This window comes from Pseudophryne corroboree, chromosome 12 (genome assembly GCF_028390025.1).
Source record: "Pseudophryne corroboree isolate aPseCor3 chromosome 12, aPseCor3.hap2, whole genome shotgun sequence".
Lineage (NCBI taxonomy): Eukaryota > Metazoa > Chordata > Amphibia > Anura > Myobatrachidae > Pseudophryne > Pseudophryne corroboree.
The window spans coordinates 83,772,221-83,790,912 of NC_086455.1; the positions used below are offsets into that span (position 1 = coordinate 83,772,221).

An 18,692-nucleotide genomic window follows, 5' to 3' on the forward strand; every position below is an offset into this window, starting at 1 on the left:
TTAAATCCCCACTGTACAGTCCACACATAACCTCACATATTTTCTCTTTCTTCATTTTCCCATCCTCCTGACCCCAGGCCAACATTGCTGTCTGACCAGATCATATAGCCCAGAAAAAATAGTGTTCACTCCAATAAGCGCTATTCCAAGTAACATTAGTTATATATATATATATATATATATATATATATATATATATAACTAAAGAACACCAGTGAAACACAGAGAAACCATCAACCTCAAGATATGAGTAATAGAGTCTTACTCTCAAATTTTTTTTAGTGGTTCCCAGAATCAGTTTATATATAATGGTTTCCACTTCCACCTTTAGACTCCCATATTGTTTTCGAATGCAGGCTGGCAAGAAAGAAGATACACAAGCTCCTCCAATCTCCTCCTCCCTGTATCACTCAAAGATATTCAATCAGCAATGTTATAAAACTAATTAGTAATCTAAATAATTAAAATCAAACATTACTGAGAATAGATGTAGATAATATGCTCGTATAATGTACCAGCTGATCCAGCAGCTCCTGCTTATTCTTTCGTTTCATCTTTTGCTGAAGTTGTTCTTCTTTCTGTAGTAGGATTCTCCGCTGTTCATTCTCCTGTCGCTCCACTTCTAGAGCTTCCTCCAGCTCCTCCTGCTCCCTGGTCTGTGCATGAAACATCACAATAAATATATATTATATCTGCATTATTGTTGCTGTTGTCCAGACTTCAGTTTACTAGGCAGACTGCACATATCTAGCAGTAAAAGTCTGACACTGCCAGCAGCTTATACTTTTTAAAAGGCATAGTGCAGAGGTTCCCAAACTGTGTGCCGTGGCTCCCTGGGGTGCCTCGGGACACTTGCAGGGGTGCCCTGGGTTGGTGGTCCAGGACCAATTCAACTTATTCATGGTCAATATAATAGGCAAAACCAGTGCTGGTGGCTGGCAGTCATAAAATATGTGGCCAAACAGAAGCAAATCTTGTCCCTCACCACACAACTGACCCTAAGGATGACATATAAACGCTATCTACTTAATGTAATATTTCTTTCTAAATTTCTCAATAAGAAATTATTGGCCATGGGGTGCCGTGAATAAAATTCTGATATTCTAGGGCGCCGTGATTCAAAAAAGTTTGGAAACCACTGGCATAGTGTGTTTAAAAAAAAAAACAATGTATCTTTTACACAATGTGCCAACAGTGTCAGACTGTGGTAGGAAGGGCCCACCGGGGTGATAGTTAGTGACTGTATGGTATATATATATATATATATATATATATATATATATATATATATATATATATATATATATATATATATAATGTGTGAAGTATAACTACCAAGGTAGAATTGGCGCTGACAGGTGCTGTGAGACTTCCAGCTGCTGGATATAAAGGGCTAGTCAGACCCCATAGGTAAAACAACAAAGAAATAGAGAAATTCAGCGCTAAAGATAAGAACAATCAAAATTTATTCGACAGAGGTATTCCTAGTCATATATATCACATGCATATATGGAAAAGTATATTATGTGTATAAATATACTGTTGCAACAGAAAAAAATAAAAAAATAGATATGAATAAAAAACACCAATAGTGGTAGGGCAAGGAGCACCACTGCTAGATGATATAAAAACTTTTGTTTAGAATTGCTGGGAAAAATATTTTGAAAAAGCCTGGTTCTTAGGGAAATTTGTGTACCAGAATTACCAGTTCCACTTGAATGGATCCTCCAATAGGTTAGCACTCCTGTATAGCACTGGAGATCCTCTCACTGATCAGGTTTTCTCATGCTGGTACTATGCAGTTCCACTTGAATGGATCCTCCAATAGGTTAGCACTCCTGTATGGCAATGGAGATCCTCTCACTGGTTGAGTTTTCCCATGTTGATACTGGGCTGCAAGTCACCCAGAGCAAGGTCTTTCACAGGGGCTTGCCAAATAGTGTCCCAAATAGACCGTGGTTCCCTATCGATAAGCAGCAGGCTGATAACAGAGAGTATAGGTCCCAGTCTAGTCACCGACGCAGTGAAAAAGCTGCTTAGGCAGTGAAACACGTCGGTGACAAGACTGGGACCTATACTCTCTGTTATCAGCCTGCTGCTTATCGATAGGGAACCACGGTCTATTTGGGACACTATTTGGCAAGCCCCTGTGAAAGACCTTGCTCTGGGTGACTTGCAGCCCAGTATCAACATGGGAAAACTCAACCAGTGAGAGGATCTCCATTGCCATACAGGAGTGCTAACCTATTGGAGGATCCATTCAAGTGGAACTGCATAGTACCAGCATGAGAAAACCTAACCAGTGAGAGGATCTCCAGTGCTATACAGGAGTGCTAACCTATTGGAGGACTCGTTCAAGTGGAACTGGTAATTCTGGTACACAAATTTCCCTAAGAACCAGGCTTTTTCAAAATATTTTTCCCAGCAATTCTAAACAAAAGTTTTTATATCATCTAGCAGTGTTGCTCCTTGCCCTACCACTATTGGTGTTTTTTATTCATATCTATTTTTTTATTTTTTCTGTTGCAACAGTATATTCATACACATAATATACTTTTCCATATATGTATGCGATATATATGACTAGGAATACCTCTGTCGAATAAATTTTGATTGTTCTTATCTTTAGCGCTGAATTTCTCTATTTTATATATATATATATATATATATATATATATATATACATATACATACATACATACATACATACATACACACACACATACATATATAGTAAATATTGATAGTCGATGCATTGTAATGTACTAGACTGACAACAGTAATGCACTGTATTGAATACGCCATAGTGGGGATGAAGTATAGTTTAACATATGTAGTTTAGCACATCATGGCGATCTGGTCTTTATATACACTGCATTAATGCACTGTGATAAGGGACCCTTAAAGCTCAATAAGTTTAATAAAGGTGAAATAAAACAGTTATCTAAGCCCTTACCACTTGGATGACTAAACTGTGGGTTAGCGAATGAATGCAGAGCTACAAAGTAATTCTTATGGCGTATAGGAACTGTGTTCACAGCCAATAAGAGGAGGGGACAGAGGGGTCTATTCATAAAGCAGTGAAAAGTGTGGAGAAGTGAGCCAGTGGAGTACATGCCCATTGCAACCAATCAGCTGCTCTGTATAATTTTATATTATGCAAATTATAAATGTTATTTCAATGCTGATTGGTTGCCACGGGCAGCTTCTCCACACTTTTCACTGCTTTATAAATAGACCCCGGAGTGTTGACATAGTTTCTGTAATCCAGACCATGTTTCTCAGTGCTCCTGCTCCCCTGGAAACTGACCTTGTAATAGTGTACAACCCGAGTGCACAGTCTGGAATATAATTATTATCCTTTATTTGTATGGCGCCACAAGGGTTCCACAGCGCCCAATTACAGAGTACATATGCACATAATCAAAACAGGAAAACAGTGACTAAAAGTTGAAGACAATATAGGACAAGTACAGGGTAACTAAGCATAACTACATCAGTAAACAACATAGAGATAAGTTCCAAGGTGGCCAAAAACTGCAGGATTTGGGCAGTTGAGGATTATTAAAGTAAGAAAAGGATAAGCACATGAGGGAAGAGGGCCCTACTCATGAGAGCTTACATTCTTAGGGGAGGGGTAGACAAACAGGGGTGACACAGATGGGGTACAGATATGAACCCTAGAGAAGGGGGTGGGCCTCACTGGGGATTTCCTACGTAACCCTCTGGGTCAGTCCAACCCTGCTTGCCAACTTTTCCTAAATGTCAGGGAGACTGCCTGAAATACTGTTGATCTCCTTGATTCCCTGAAAAGTCTAGCAATCACCCTTATGGCATGACGGGTGGGTGCAACGCAGTGATGATGTAATCACTCTCCATCTATTATGGAGGAAACATTAAGGGGAAGAATAAAACATTTTATTTTTTTAATAACAGACAATGAGCAATCAGGCAGCAAGCCGTGTGGACTATTAGGCAGCAGCAACTAGTAGCGCAGGAGAGCAGCAGCGAGTAACAGTCAACAACATTTTCTTTAGTAAAAACAAAAACCAATTCCAAAATGCACGAGAGTCTTAAGAGGCAGATGGCTGGACATTTAAGTTTAGATAAACAATATTAGCATAAACAGTTTCCTTTACCTGCCATACTCTCATTAATCTACAGTATCAATTTTATATCTGTCTAAGGATAAGTTAGATGGGCCCAGTGGTTGCTACTCAAGTCTTATGGTGGAAACACACTATGCGATATGCTTCATGAGCAATATCGCATAGCGTTTCCCTTCCAGGGCTGCTGACATAGTGCATACACACTGTGCGATATCGCAAGCAATCTCGCACAGTGACATCATGCCACGGACAGCCTGAACATGCAGCATCTGACGATATAGTCAGATTAAGCTGCATGTACAGCAGACAGTAGGGGAGCCCACATCGGGCATCGTTGGTAGTATACACACTGGGTGATACTGTAAACAATATCGCTCGGAAGGGTAAAAATGAGCGAAATTGTTTACAAAATCACAAAGGGTGCACCTACCATTAGGACCAACCATCCACTGTAAAGGCTAAATATACAATATTGGTTACTATGTTCACCTGTTAAACCACACTAAATGTACTCACCAGTTTTACTTTGTTTCTTTGAATTGTGTCTTTGTTTTCCTTTTGGTACTGCTCTATTTTTCTTTTAGTGTCTTCAATATCCATATTATTGGTCAGGTTAAACACTGCTCAAGAGGCAAAGAAAAAATAGGAATTGAATGCCTAACGGTAATTCCTTTTCTTGTAGTCCGTAGTGGATACTGGGGAATACTATATTGCCATGGGGTATAGATCAGGTCCATTGGAGCCTGGCAATTTAAGAAACTAATAGTGTGTGCTGGCTCCTTCCCTCTATGCCCCTCCTAGCAGACTCAGTCTAGGAAACTGTGCCCGAGGAGACAGACATACTTTGAGAGAAGGATATAAACACATAAAGCGGTGAGGTAACGAACCAACACACAATAACAACAAAGATAGCAGAGCTAACCATAAGAGAGGAAAGCAACGCTAACTATAGAAGGATAGCTACGCTAATCAAACCTGGAACAGGGAAAGCAACAGCAAACCCAACCAAGAACACTTACAACCAGGTAAGCAGGAAACTAAGCACTGAGGCGGGCGCCCAGTATCCACTACAGACTACGAGAAAAGGAATTACCGGAAGGTATTAAATTCCTATTTTTTTTCTAACGTCTTAGTGGATACTGGGGAATAGCAGATTACCATGGGGACGTCCCAAAGCTCCCAGAACGGGTGGGAGAGTGCTGAGACCCCTGCAAAACCGCCTGACCAAACTGAAAGGTCATCCTTGACAATATACTTGACAAACGTGTTCGAACCAGATCAAGTAGCTGCCCGGCACAACTGTAAGGCCGAGACACCCCGGGCAGCTGCCCAGGAAGAACCCACCAACCTCGTGGAGTGGGCCTGAATAGAACTCGGCAGCGGCAGAGCTGCCGAAGTATAGGCTTGTTGAATAGTCGATTTGAGCCAACGAGCAATGGATTGCTTGGAGGCGGCACAACCAATTTTAGTAGCTTCATAAAGGACAAACAGAGAGTCAGACTTCCTGTGACAAGCAGTCCTTCTAAAGCAATCCTCAAAGCCCTCACCACACCCAGGGACTTTGGAGCAACGGAAGTGTCAGATAACACTGGAACCACAAGTGGTTGAGTTACACATGAAAGGCCGACACTACCTTTGGCAAAAACTGTCCTCATGAAATATCAAGTACGGGCTCTTACAGGATAAGGCCCCCCTGTACGAAACACGTCTTGCAGAGGCTAAGGCCAGCAACATGACGGTCTTCCACGTTAGATATTTCAAGTCTAGCCTATGCAAGGGTTCAAACCAGTCCAACTGGAGAAAAGTCAAGACCACACAGATCTCACGGAGCCGTGGAAGGGACAAAGGAAGGTTGAATGTGCATAACCCCCTTTAGAAAAGTCTATACTTCGGGAAGTACCACCAGTTGTTTCTGGAAGGAGAGAGAGGCGAAATCTGAACTTTGATAGAGTCTAATCGTAGGCCCTTATCCATGCCTGCCTGCAGGAACTGTAGAAGCGGCCCATACAAAATTCCACCGGAGAATATTTTCTACCCTCGCATTAAGAAACATAATTCTTGCAAATACGGTGGCAATGTTTGGCTGTAACCACCTTACTGGCCTGGATCATAGTGGAGACAACCTTGGATGGGAGACCCTTTCTGGTTAAAATCTCCCTCACAACTTCCAAGCCGTCAAACGTAGCTGCTGTAAGTCTGGATAGACAAACGGTCCTTGTTGAAGAAGGTCCTTGAGAAGTGGCAGAGGCCAGGGTTCCTCCAAAGACAAGGTCAGGCGGTCCGCACACCAGGCCCCTCGAGGCCAATCTGGGGCAATGAGAATTGCCGGAACGCTTTCCTTTTTTAGTCTCTTTAGAACTCTTGGAATGAGAGGAATTGGAGGAAACAGGAATACGAACTGGGAAGACCACTGCACCGTCAGAGCATCTACCGCTAACGTGCCTGCTTAGGAAGTCCGCTTCCCAGTTGTCCACTCCTGGAATGTAAATTGCGGAGATGGCCCTTGCAATGGCATCCGCCCAGAGGAGTATTCTTGACACCTCTCGCATTGCGGCCCTGTTTCGTGTTCCTCCCTGTCGGTTGATGTACGCTATTGCCGTGGCGTTGTCCGACTGCACGTGGATGGCTCGATTCCGAAGGAGGCATGATGCCTGTAGGAGAACACTGTAAATTGGTCTCAGTTCCAGGATGTTGATTGGAAGAGCAGATTCCTTAAACGACCATGTCCCCTGGAACGGCGCCCCTTAGGTCACAGCCCCCCAACCCCGGAGGCTGGCATCCATTGTTAACAGAGTCCAAGACTGGGTATTAAAACTCCAACCCTCCACAAGATGGGAGACTTGTAGCCACCATAACAAGGATATCCTTGCTTTTGGCGACAGGGTTATATGCTGATGAATGTGCAGGTGAGATCCCGACCATTTGTCCAACAGATCCAGTTGAAATGGCCGTGCATGGTACCTGCCATACCGTTTTGCCTCGTAGGAGGCCACCATCTTGCCCAGCAAGCGTATGCAAAGATGAATTGAGATCCAGCGTGTTTTCAGTACCGAGCGGACCATAAACTGAATAGTCAAAGCCTTGTCCATTGGAAGGTAAACCTTCTGAGACACTGACATTCCCAGGAACTGAATTCTCAGAGACGGATCCAGGCGAGATTGCTGGAACTTGATGATCCATCCGTGGTCCGTAAGCAGACAAGTAGTCAAGTCGATGCCGTGCAGCAGCTGTTCCTGGGACACCACCTTTATGAGGAGATAGTCCAGGTGCGGGATTATGTTCACACCCATCATGCGCAATTGTAGCATCATTTCGGGCAAGACTTTCGTGAATACCCTTGGGGCTGTGGAGAGACCAAAGGGTAAGGCCCGAAACTGAAAATGTTGGTCCAGTACAGCAAACCGGAGGAACACTTGGTGAGGGGCCATATTGGGATATGCAGGAATGCATCCTTGATATCCAGGGACACCAGAAACTCCCACTCCTCCAGACTTGCTATCACTGCTCTTAGTGATTCCAACTCGAATTTGAACACTCGAAGATAAGGGTTCAGGGATTTGAGGTTCAAGATCGGCCATACAGAGCCGACCGGCATCGGGACTACAAAGAGACTTGAGTAAAACCCCTTTGCGTGCAGCAGAGGTACTGGAACAGTAACACCTGTAGAAAGCAGTTTTTGCACTGCCTCCTGCAAGGAAACCCGTGCTACAGGTGAAGCTGGGAAGCCTGAACTGAAGAATCTGAGAGGAGGGAGTTCCTGGAATTCCAGCCAGTAACCATGGGATATGAGGACCCTCACCCAAGGATCCCAGCAGGACTCTGCCCATAAGTGTGCGAAGTGTTGAAGGCGAGCGCCTACCTGAAAGTTGCCTTGCTGCAGGGGCCCACCGTCACGGGGAGGGCTTCGTGAAAGAGAATCCTGAGGCCTGGTCCGAAGTTCCAGCAGCAGCTGGTTTACGGGACTTACCACGAGTTCCTCTAGCAGCATTGGAGGTACCTTTGGCTTTGCCTCTGAATCTGGCCACCCGAAAGGACTGCAGAGAGGGCCCAGGATAGGTGGTGTAGCAGATGGCAGATATGTACATTCACCTACAGTCGCCTGAGATATCCACTTGTTCAGTTCTTCCCCAAACAAGGCAACACCTGTAAAAGGAAGGTTCTCAACCCCTTTTTAAGAATCAGCATCTGCTGACCATTGTCGCAGCCACAGGGCTCTACGAGCCAATACTGCCATAGCAGTGGTACGGCCGTTAATGATACTAAGTTCCTTAACAGCCTCACTCACAGTTTGCAGCACCTATATCAACAGACCATTTTACCATGGTTCTAGAAATCCAGCAGCATACTATGGTAGGGCATTGGGCTACACCTGCTGCAGTATAAATTGATTTAAGAGTGGTTTCAATTTTGCGATCAGCTGGGTCTTTGAGAGAAATGGCCACAGGTAGTACAATTTTAAGTGACAGTCTGGACACAGAGGTAGCTACTGTCGGCGGGTTTTTCCCAGATTTTCCTATCTTCTGTAGGGAAAGGAAATGAATTTAGTACCCGTTTAGAGGAAATAAAAATTGTGTCAGGATTTATCCACACTGCCTTAGCCAGGAAATCTAGAGGGTAATTCAGAGTTGATCACAGAAGCAAATTTGTTAGCAGTTGGGCAAAATGATGTGCACTGCAGGTGTGGCAGATATAACATTTGCAGAGAGAGTTAATTTGGGCGGGTTATTTTGTTTCTGTGCAGGGCAAATACTGGCTGCATTATTTTTACACTGCAATTTAGATTTCAGTTCGAACACACCCCACCCAAATATAACTCTCTCTGAACATGTTATATCCGCCCCCCCCCCCCTGCAGTGCACATGGGCTGCTGCGATCAACTCTGAATCAGGCCCCTAATTCCTTAGAAACCGGGAAGGTTGCAGAGGACTTTGGTATCATATTAAAAAAATAATTCCTCTGCTGGTTCTGCTTCCTTATGTGGGATATTGAGCACCTCTCTAATGGCATAAATAAGGGCCTCAACTCCTGGGGACAGGGAATTTTCTTCATCCACCTCCGCATCTCCCTCATCTAACTCTGGTAGTTCAGAATCAGATTCAGACTGCAACCACTGTGGGAGAGTGCGCTTATGAGAGACCAATGGGGGGGGGGGGCTGAGGAGCCTGTTTGTGGTCGCAAGCAGCTAACATGAAAGTGTCCATAGACTGTTTCAGGGTTTGCCTTTCTTGTTTAGCCGTAGCGAACTCTGAATTATACTTGGAATCATAGTTTTAAATGATTTCATCCACTCAGGTTCCTGCATATTACTACCCTGTGAAGGTAGTGGGCATTGGGTACACATTAGGGACCCCTGTGAGGAAGGTGTAAAACTAGCCTTGCATAAAGTACACACAGACTTATTTGCAGACATGCTTTTAGCAGAAAACACAGAGATAAGTATGAAACACAGTGCAGTATTAGTGAGACCGCACACTTATTCCAGACAAAAAAATTAAGAAGCGCTGTCCTTGAAAGTAACAAGCAATATATTTATTTGTTTATTAAAACCAACATAAACTTCCTAATCACAATAATAAAAACATACAATAAATTACACTTATAAACCAATGTAGATTCTGCAGACCTGACACTGAAAGTCACTCAATTTGTATCAATTGGGTATGAAGAAAAGACAGATATATATCTGTGTAACAGGTTTCTTCTTTGTTACTAAGTAACAGTATTACTGTTATACACTTTTAAGGGGTGTAGTATGGTATGCCGGCGGCCGGGACCCCGGTGGCCAGCATACCGGCGCCGGAAGTTCCACACAGTAAAATTACACAGTCCTCAATTAGTATTCATTAAGCCTTTCTGATTGAAGAACGGCATCCCGTTAAAAACACCTGTATTCTTCTTTGTTATTAAGTAGCAGTAATACTGTGATACACTTTCAAGATTTTATAGTTTCACAGAGTGAAAGTGCACAATCCTCAATTGCTGTTCATTATGCATTAATGGTTGAAAAGGAAAGGAACATCCTGTTATAATGTTATGCAAATCAGTCTATCACACAGACTCTGCTTTAGAATAAATTATTATTATTACTATTATTATTATTTTTTTTTATTCCAGGCAACCCTGAATGGAGACACACACACACAGAGAGGATTGTGTCCAGCACACAATACCTCAGATCAGAGCAGCGCTCCGCTGGGTGTATATATAGAAATATATTTTTACCACACAGTAGTGTAACCACGGTCTATAAGCTCCCACCTCATTATGAGGCCTTTTGTACAAGTACAATTGTGATTTAGTGGCTCTGTGGAGGAACAGCTTCTGCCTGTACTCAGTAGCAACAGCATGAAATGGCGCCTTTCAGCTTCTGGTCCCGCTCCGGGAAGCCCCGCCCCCTCAATGGCGCATGGTCCCTGTCATTTCTTTATACTGGCTTTTACTCTATATGGTGTAGAAAAAAAAAAAAGAAGAGTGTGTAACCCTTTCTCTATATATCGCCCGTGTGGGGTATGCAGCGGGCACCGCAGCCAGGTGACCGCTGTCCCTTCATGCCGCCATGTTCACCGAGGACCCGCTAACCAGGATCCCGGTGTCTGTACTCACCACACCACGTCTTCGACACCTGTTAGGGGTGGTGGCATGCCGACGGCATGGGCTCACACTCTGGGAGTGTGAGAAACATCACCTCAGTAGCTCAGTGTCCTGTCAGTGGGGATACGAAACATTAACTCTAAGGAAGTTGGTTCGGTCCCCTTCCTAAGTCTCATGACGCAGGCAGACTGGTTGCCAACCAGTGCTGCCTGAAAAAAACAAACTAAAATAAATTTCCGGAAAAAACTCTCCGGAGAGCAAAAGAATGCACCCGGATCCTTGGGCACAATTTTTAAACGGAGACTGCTAGGAGAGGCATAGAGGGGAGGAGCCAGCACACACTTAATTTCTTAAAGTGCCAGGCTCCAATGGACCCAATCTATGGTAATCTACTATTCCCCAGTATCCACTAGGACGTTAGTGAAAATAAAAAGTAAAAACATAAATCCATTTATATACACATTAATAAAAAGCCGAACTGCAAAACCACATCAGTTGTTACTATGCAAACATCAATCATTCAATCTCATGATACATTTTCACAATTTGACCTAAAGGCTTGAAACCAAAGATGATGAAACTTCAACCTGATCTATTTCCTTCAGGAGGCACTTGTCTTTTCTAGAACTAAGCAATGACATTGTGACTGAAATAACCATAGCTGGGTTCATTAAATAATGTAACATGCTCATTTTACATCAAAAAATAAATTGAGAAGAGTTTGAACTAGTCAGAAAGACAGAGATAAGAACAAGATCAGACATACAGTATATCTCCAGGATGAAATGTGAATCAGGTTCCTCCTCCTGGTCTTAAAGTAGTGTGCTAACAGGTCATGTTTTCCTAATTTCCCTCAGTGCGAAGACATGGAGTATTTATTGGCCCAGTCAAATGAATTACTTCACCTGTATATTATAGGAAATACTGAAAACATGTCCTGTTGGGAATACTTGTGACACATTACCATAGACTTACCTAATAAATAAATAAAATAAACAAAACAATAACCTAATGCTGGGTACACACTAGTAAATATATCTGCAGATCAACTGAACTGCAGATATATCTATGGATGGACCGGGCAGTGTGTTAGCATACACACTGCCCAATCCGTCGGGATTGAATCCAGGAACTGGGCGGGCGTTTACATCCGCCCGCCTACTTCAGCTGTCAATCATTGCCGGCTGCTGCAGCATGTGTACGGTACACACAGCTATACACAGATATATCGGTAGATATATTGGTCATCGGCTGTGCCTCAGGGCCGTAGCAATATGTCTGTGAACTACAGCATTCACAGACATATTGTTCGTACACACTGGCCAACGGACCATCGCGATAGATTGGCTGTTCCAATAGAACGGCCGATATATCGGCCAGTGTGGAAGCGCCTTAATACACAAAACCATTTGATCTGAGCCTTGTGAAATCTCCAGGTCAGCTGTATTCTCCTATGGCATATATTTGCCAGAGTGCAGGATAAAAAAAAAAAAAGCGAAGTGCACATTATCATGGCTACTAGGCTTTCTATATTACATATATACTATATATACATACAGTACTAGTGACCTCAACCTGGACATATAGAGCCATATGACTTGGAAATTACCTTAAGAAATGTCTAATTACCACCTAGCAAGTACTAAACAGTACAAAGTCTGCCTTATTATAGATTATGAAACTAATATTATCTGACAGGATAGTCCTAGAACCAATATTATCATCTGGATAGGAAAATCTGTTTGTAAAAATATCTACATACTGTAGGTCATTTTATACCTTGAATGACCACATCTTTAATGTTAAAACATTTGGAATCTTCCAATTGACTATCATTAATGGACCAAAGTTGAGATGTAATGAGACTATCATTGTAACTCTGCACTGTAATACATTTAGAATATATAGTTATAAACAATGGAATGCTACTGTGAGTTACTATACTATCTTTTTATCTTGAACACTGATAGTATGAAAAATAATCGTTATGGTAGACTTACCGTTGGTAACTCTATTTCTTCTAAGTCCACAGGATCCACAGAATAATATTGGGATACGAGGTAGCGACAGCGGATTGGCACCAAACGATCAGAGTTTTTAGCCTCCCAGCATTCAAAGGGCCCATCCATATATCCCCACCTCCTAGCTCAGGCAATTCAGTTGTTTTCCAAAGCTCAAAGATGGAGCCATCAGAGAGAGCCCTAATCAGGGGAGAAGAACACACATGCTAACCCTTCCATACAAGAAGGAAGAGGTTAGTAAGTGAAAGGATCCTCAAATCAGATGCGTCAGGGTAGGATCCCCATGGATCCTGTGGACTTAGGAGAAATAACGTTATCAACGGTAAGTCTACCATAACGATTATTTCTCCGGCAGGGTCCACAGCTTATCCACAGGATAACATTGGGATGTCCCAAAGCAAATTTAGTGGTGGGGACGCTCCTGATTGGACAGGAGAATCCTTCACCTGAATTCAGCGTCCTGAGAGCCAAAGCTATCAAAGGCATAATGTCTAATGAATGTGTAAATGGAAGACCATGTGGCTGCCTTACATATCTGTTGTGCTGCCCATGAAGGACCTACCTTATGAGTAGAGTGAGCAGAGACATTAGCCGGAACAGGGAGATCATCTTGAGAATATGCTTCTGAAATCGTTATCCGAAGCCAACTCGCCAGTGTCTGCTTGTCAGCAGGCCATCCTCTCTTGTGAAATCCACGTACATCCTTAAACCACAGACTACGTCCAACGATGCATCTCCCGCAGAAAGGTCCGGCATTTTAAAGGCCGGGACTACAATTTCTATGTTAAGGTGGAATTTAGACACCACCTTAGGAAGATACCCAGATTTGGTTCTGAGAACTGCTCTATCTGGATTAAAAAAAAAAAAAAAAAACAGAAAAGGAGGGCAACATAACAATGCCCCTAAATCTGAAACTCTTCTAGCTGAAGCAATAGCCAGTAGAAAAAGAACTTCTGCTGTCAACCATTTAACCATTTCGTTTTAGTGGTTCAAATGGGGCAACTCAAAGGGCCTTTAGGACTAAAGTTAAGTCCCAAGCAGAGGCGTCACTTACCTCCTGGACACCCGATGCGGCAGCAAGGAAAATAAGATTTTACTTACCGATAAATCTATTTCTCGGAGTCCGTAGTGGATGCTGGGGTTCCTGAAAGGACCATGGGGAATAGCGGCTCCGCAGGAGACAGGGCACAAAAAGTAAAGCTTTTCCAGATCAGGTGGTGTGCACTGGCTCCTCCCCCTATGACCCTCCTCCAGACTCCAGTTAGGTACTGTGCCCGGACGAGCGTACACAATAAGGGAGGATTTTGAATCCCGGGTAAGACTCATACCAGCCACACCAATCACACCGTACAACCTGTGATCTAAACCCAGTTAACAGTATGATAACAGCGGAGCCTCTGAAAGATGGCTTCCTTCAACAATAACCCGAATTAGTTAACAATAACTATGTACAAATTATGCAGATAATCCGCACTTGGGATGGGCGCCCAGCATCCACTACGGACTCCGAGAAATAGATTTATCGGTAAGTAAAATCTTATTTTCTCTATCGTCCTAGTGGATGCTGGGGTTCCTGAAAAGGACCATGGGGATTATACCAAAGCTCCCAAACGGGCGGGAGAGTGCGGATGACTCTGCAGCACCGAATGAGAGAACTCCAGGTCCTCCTTAGCCAGAGTATCAAATTTGTAAAATTTTACAAACGTGTTCTCCCCTGACCACGTAGCTGCTCGGCAAAGTTGTAATGCCGAGACCCCTCGGGCAGCCGCCCAAGATGAGCCCACCTTCCTTGTGGAGTGGGCCTTCACAGATTTAGGCTGTGGCAGGCCTGCCACAGAATGTGCAAGTTGGATTGTGCTACAGATCCAACGAGCAATCGTCTGCTTAGACGCAGGAGCACCCATCTTGTTGGGTGCATACAATATAAACAACGAGTCAGATTTTCTGACTCCAGCTGTCCTTGCAATATATATTTTTAATGCTCTGACAACGTCCAGTAACTTGGAGTCCTCCAAGTCACTTGTAGCCGCAGGCACTACAATAGGCTGGTTCAGATGAAAAGCTGACACCACCTTAGGGAGAAAATGCGGACGAGTCCGCAGTTCTGCCCTGTCCGAATGGAAAATCAGATATGGGCTTTTGTAAGATAAAGCTGCCAATTCTGATACTCTCCTGGCAGAAGCCAGGGCTAGAAGCATGGTCACTTTCCAAGTGAGATATTTCAAATCCACCTTTTTTAGTGGTTCAAACCAATGAGATTTTAGAAAGTCCAAAACCACATTGAGATCCCACGGTGCCACTGGAGGCACCACAGGAGGCTGTATATGCAGCACTCCCTTAACAAAGGTCTGGATTTCAGGGACTGAAGCCAATTCTTTTTGAAAGAAAATCGACAGGGCCGAAATTTGAACCTTAATAGATCCCAATTTGAGACCCATAGACAATCCTGATTGCAGGAAATGTAGGAATCGACCCAGTTGAAATTCCTCCGTCGGAGCACTCCGATCTTCGCACCACGCAACATATTTTCGCCAAATTCGGTGATAATGTTGCACGGTTACTTCCTTCCTTGCTTTAATCAAAGTAGGAATGACTTCTTCCGGCATGCCTTTTTCCTTTAGGATCCGGCGTTCAACCGCCATGCCGTCAAACGCAGCCGCGGTAAGTCTTGAAACAGACAGGGACCCTGCTGAAGCAAGTCCCTCCTTAGAGGTAGAGGCCACGGATCTTCCGTGATCATCTCTTGAAGTTCCGGGTACCAAGTCCTTCTTGGCCAATCCGGAACCACTAGTATCGTTCTTACGCCTCTTTGCCGTATAATTCTCAATACTTTTGGTATGAGAGGCAGAGGAGGAAACACATACACCGACTGGTACACCCAAGGCGTTACCAGCGCGTCCACAGCTATTGCCTGCGGATCTCTTGACCTGGCGCAATACCTGTCCAGTTTTTTGTTGAGGCGAGACGCCATCATGTCCACCATTGGTCTTTCCCAACGGGTTACCAGCATGTGGAAGACTTCTGGATGAAGTCCCCACTCTCCCGGGTGAAGATCGTGTCTGCTGAGGAAGTCTGCTTCCCAGTTGTCCACTCCCGGGATGAACACTGCTGACAGTGCTATCACATGATTCTCTGCCCAGCGAAGAATCCTTGCAGCTTCTGCCATTGCACTCCTGCTTCTTGTGCCGCCCTGTCTGTTCACATGGGCGACTGCCGTGATGTTGTCCGACTGGATCAACACCGGTTTTCCCTGAAGCAGAGGTTCTGCCTGGCTTAGAGCATTGTATATTGCTCTTAGTTCCAGAATGTTTATGTGAAGAGACGTTTCCAGGCTCGTCCATACTCCCTGGAAGTTTCTTCCTTGTGTGACTGCTCCCCAGCCTCTCAGGCTGGCGTCCGTGGTCACCAGGATCCAATCCTGTATGCCGAATCTGCGGCCCTCCAATAGATGAGGACTCTGCAACCACCACAGAAGAGACACCCTTGTCCTTGGAGACAGGGTTATCCGTAGGTGCATCTGAAGATGCGACCCTGACCATTTGTCCAACAGATCCCTTTGGAAAATTCTTGCGTGGAATCTGCCGAATGGAATTGCTTCGTAAGAAGCCACCATTTTTCCCAGGACTCTTGTGCATTGATGTACAGACACCTTTCCTGGTTTTAGGAGGTTCCTGACAAGCTCGGATAACTCCTTGGCTTTTTCTTCCGGGAGAAAAACCTTTTTCTGAACCGTGTCCAGAATCATCCCTAGGAACAGCAGGCGAGTTGTCGGCATTAACTGGGATTTTGGAATATTCAGAATCCACCCGTGCTGTTTTAGCACTTCTTGAGACAGTGCTAATCCCATCTCTAGCTGTTCTCTGGACCTTGCCCTTATTAGGAGATCGTCCAAGTATGGGATAATTAATATGCCTTTTCTTCGAAGAAGAATCATCATCTCGGCCATTACCTTTGTAAAGACCCGAGGTGCCGTGGACAATCCGAACGGCAGCGTCTGAAACTGATAGTGACAGTTTTGTACAACGAACCTGAGGTACCCCTGGTGTGAGGGGTAAATTGGAACGTGGAGATACGCATCCTTGATGTCCAAGGATACCATAAAGTCCCCCTCTTCCAGGTTCGCTATCACTGCTCTGAGTGACTCCATCTTGAACTTGAACTTCTTTATGTACAGGTTCAAGGACTTCAGATTTAGAATAGGCCTTACCGAGCCATCCGGCTTCGGTACCACAAAAAGAGTGGAATAATACCCCTTCCCTTGTTGTAGAAGAGGTACCTTGACTATCACCTGCTGAGAGTACAGCTTGTGAATGGCTTCCAAAACCGTCTCCCTTTCGGAGGGGGACGTTGGTAAAGCAGACTTCAGGAAACGGCGAGGTGGATCTGTCTCTAATTCCAACCTGTACCCTTGAGATATTATCTGCAGGATCCAGGGATCTACCTGCGAGTGAGCCCACTGCGCGCTGTAATTTTTGAGACGACCGCCCACCGTCCCCGAGTCTGCTTGAGAAGCCCCAGCGTCATGCTGAGGCTTTTGTAGAAGCCGGGGAGGGCTTCTGTTCCTGGGAAGGAGCTGCGTGTTGCTGTCTCTTCCCTCGACCTCTGCCTCGTGGCAGATATGAATAGCCCTTTGCTCTCTTATTTTTAAAGGAACGAAAGGGCTGCGGTTGAAAAGTCGGTGCCTTTTTCTGTTGGGGAGTGACTTGAGGTAGAAAAGTGGATTTCCCGGCTGTAGCCGTGGCCACCAAATCTGATAGACCGACTCCAAATAACTCCTCCCCTTTATACGGCAAAACTTCCATATGCCGTTTTGAATCCGCATCGCCTGTCCACTGTCGCGTCCATAAAGCTCTTCTGGCCGAAATGGACATAGCACTTACCCGTGATGCCAGTGTGCAGATATCCCTCTGTGCATCACGCATATAAAGAAATGCATCCTTTATTTGTTCTAACGACAGTAAAATATTGTCCCTGTCCAGGGTATCAATATTTTCAATCAGGGACTCTGACCAAACTACCCCAGCACTGCACATCCAGGCAGTCGCTACAGCTGGTCGTAGTATAACACCTGCATGTGTGTATATACTTTTTTGGATATTTTCCATCCTCCTATCTGATGGATCTTTAAGTGCGGCCGTCTCAGGAGAGGGTAACGCCACTTGTTTAGATAAGCGTGTTAGCGCCTTGTCCACCCTAGGAGGTGTTTCCCAGCGCTCCCTAACCTCTGGCGGGAAAGGGTATAATGCCAATAATTTCTTTGAAATTATCAGCTTTTTATCAGGGGCAACCCACGCTTCATTACACACGTCATTTAATTCTTCTGATTCAGGAAAAACTATAGGTAGTTTTTTCACACCCCACATAATACCCTGTTTAGTGGTACCTGTAGTATCAGCTAAATGTAACGCCTCCTTCATTGCCAAAATCATATAACGTGTGGCCCTACTGGAAAATACGGTTGATTCGTCACCGTCACCACTGGAGTCAGTGCCTGTGTCTGGGTCTGTGTCGACCGACTGAGGCAAAGGGCGTTTCACAGCCCCTGACGGTGTTTGAGTCGCCTGGACAGGCACTAATTGATTGTCCGGCCGCCTCATGTCGTCAAACGACTGCTTTAGCGTGTTGACACTATCCCGTAGTTCCATAAATAAAGGCATCCATTCTGGTGTCGACTCCCTAGGGGGTGACATCCTCATATTTGGCAATTGCTCCGCCTCCACACCAATATCGTCCTCATACATGTCGACACACACGTACCGACACACAGCAGACACACAGGGAATGCTCCTAACGAAGACAGGACCCACTAGCCCTTTGGGGAGACAGAGGGAGAGTTTGCCAGCACACACCAAAAGCGCTATATATATATATCAGGGATAGCCTTATAATAAGTGCTCCCTTATAGCTGCTTTGTTATATCAAAATATCGCCATAAATTTGCCCCCCCTCTCTGTTTTACCCTGTTTCTGTA

The 18,692-nt window shown here is 44.5% G+C and overlaps 1 protein-coding gene across 3 annotated transcripts in view; it reads right to left on the reverse strand.

The window, feature by feature from the left end:
- Nucleotides 1–18,692, reverse strand: part of MNAT1 (MNAT1 component of CDK activating kinase) — a 432,825-nt gene that overhangs the window by 276,573 nt on the left and 137,560 nt on the right. For all 3 annotated transcript variants that reach the window (XM_063947711.1, XM_063947710.1, XM_063947709.1), the window contains 2 exons: nucleotides 4,626–4,729; nucleotides 516–656 (listed from right to left, as the gene is read on the reverse strand). In XM_063947711.1, the coding sequence (XP_063803781.1) occupies nucleotides 516–656; nucleotides 4,626–4,729 (245 nt within the window). The remainder of the gene's footprint in view (nucleotides 1–515; nucleotides 657–4,625; nucleotides 4,730–18,692) is intronic.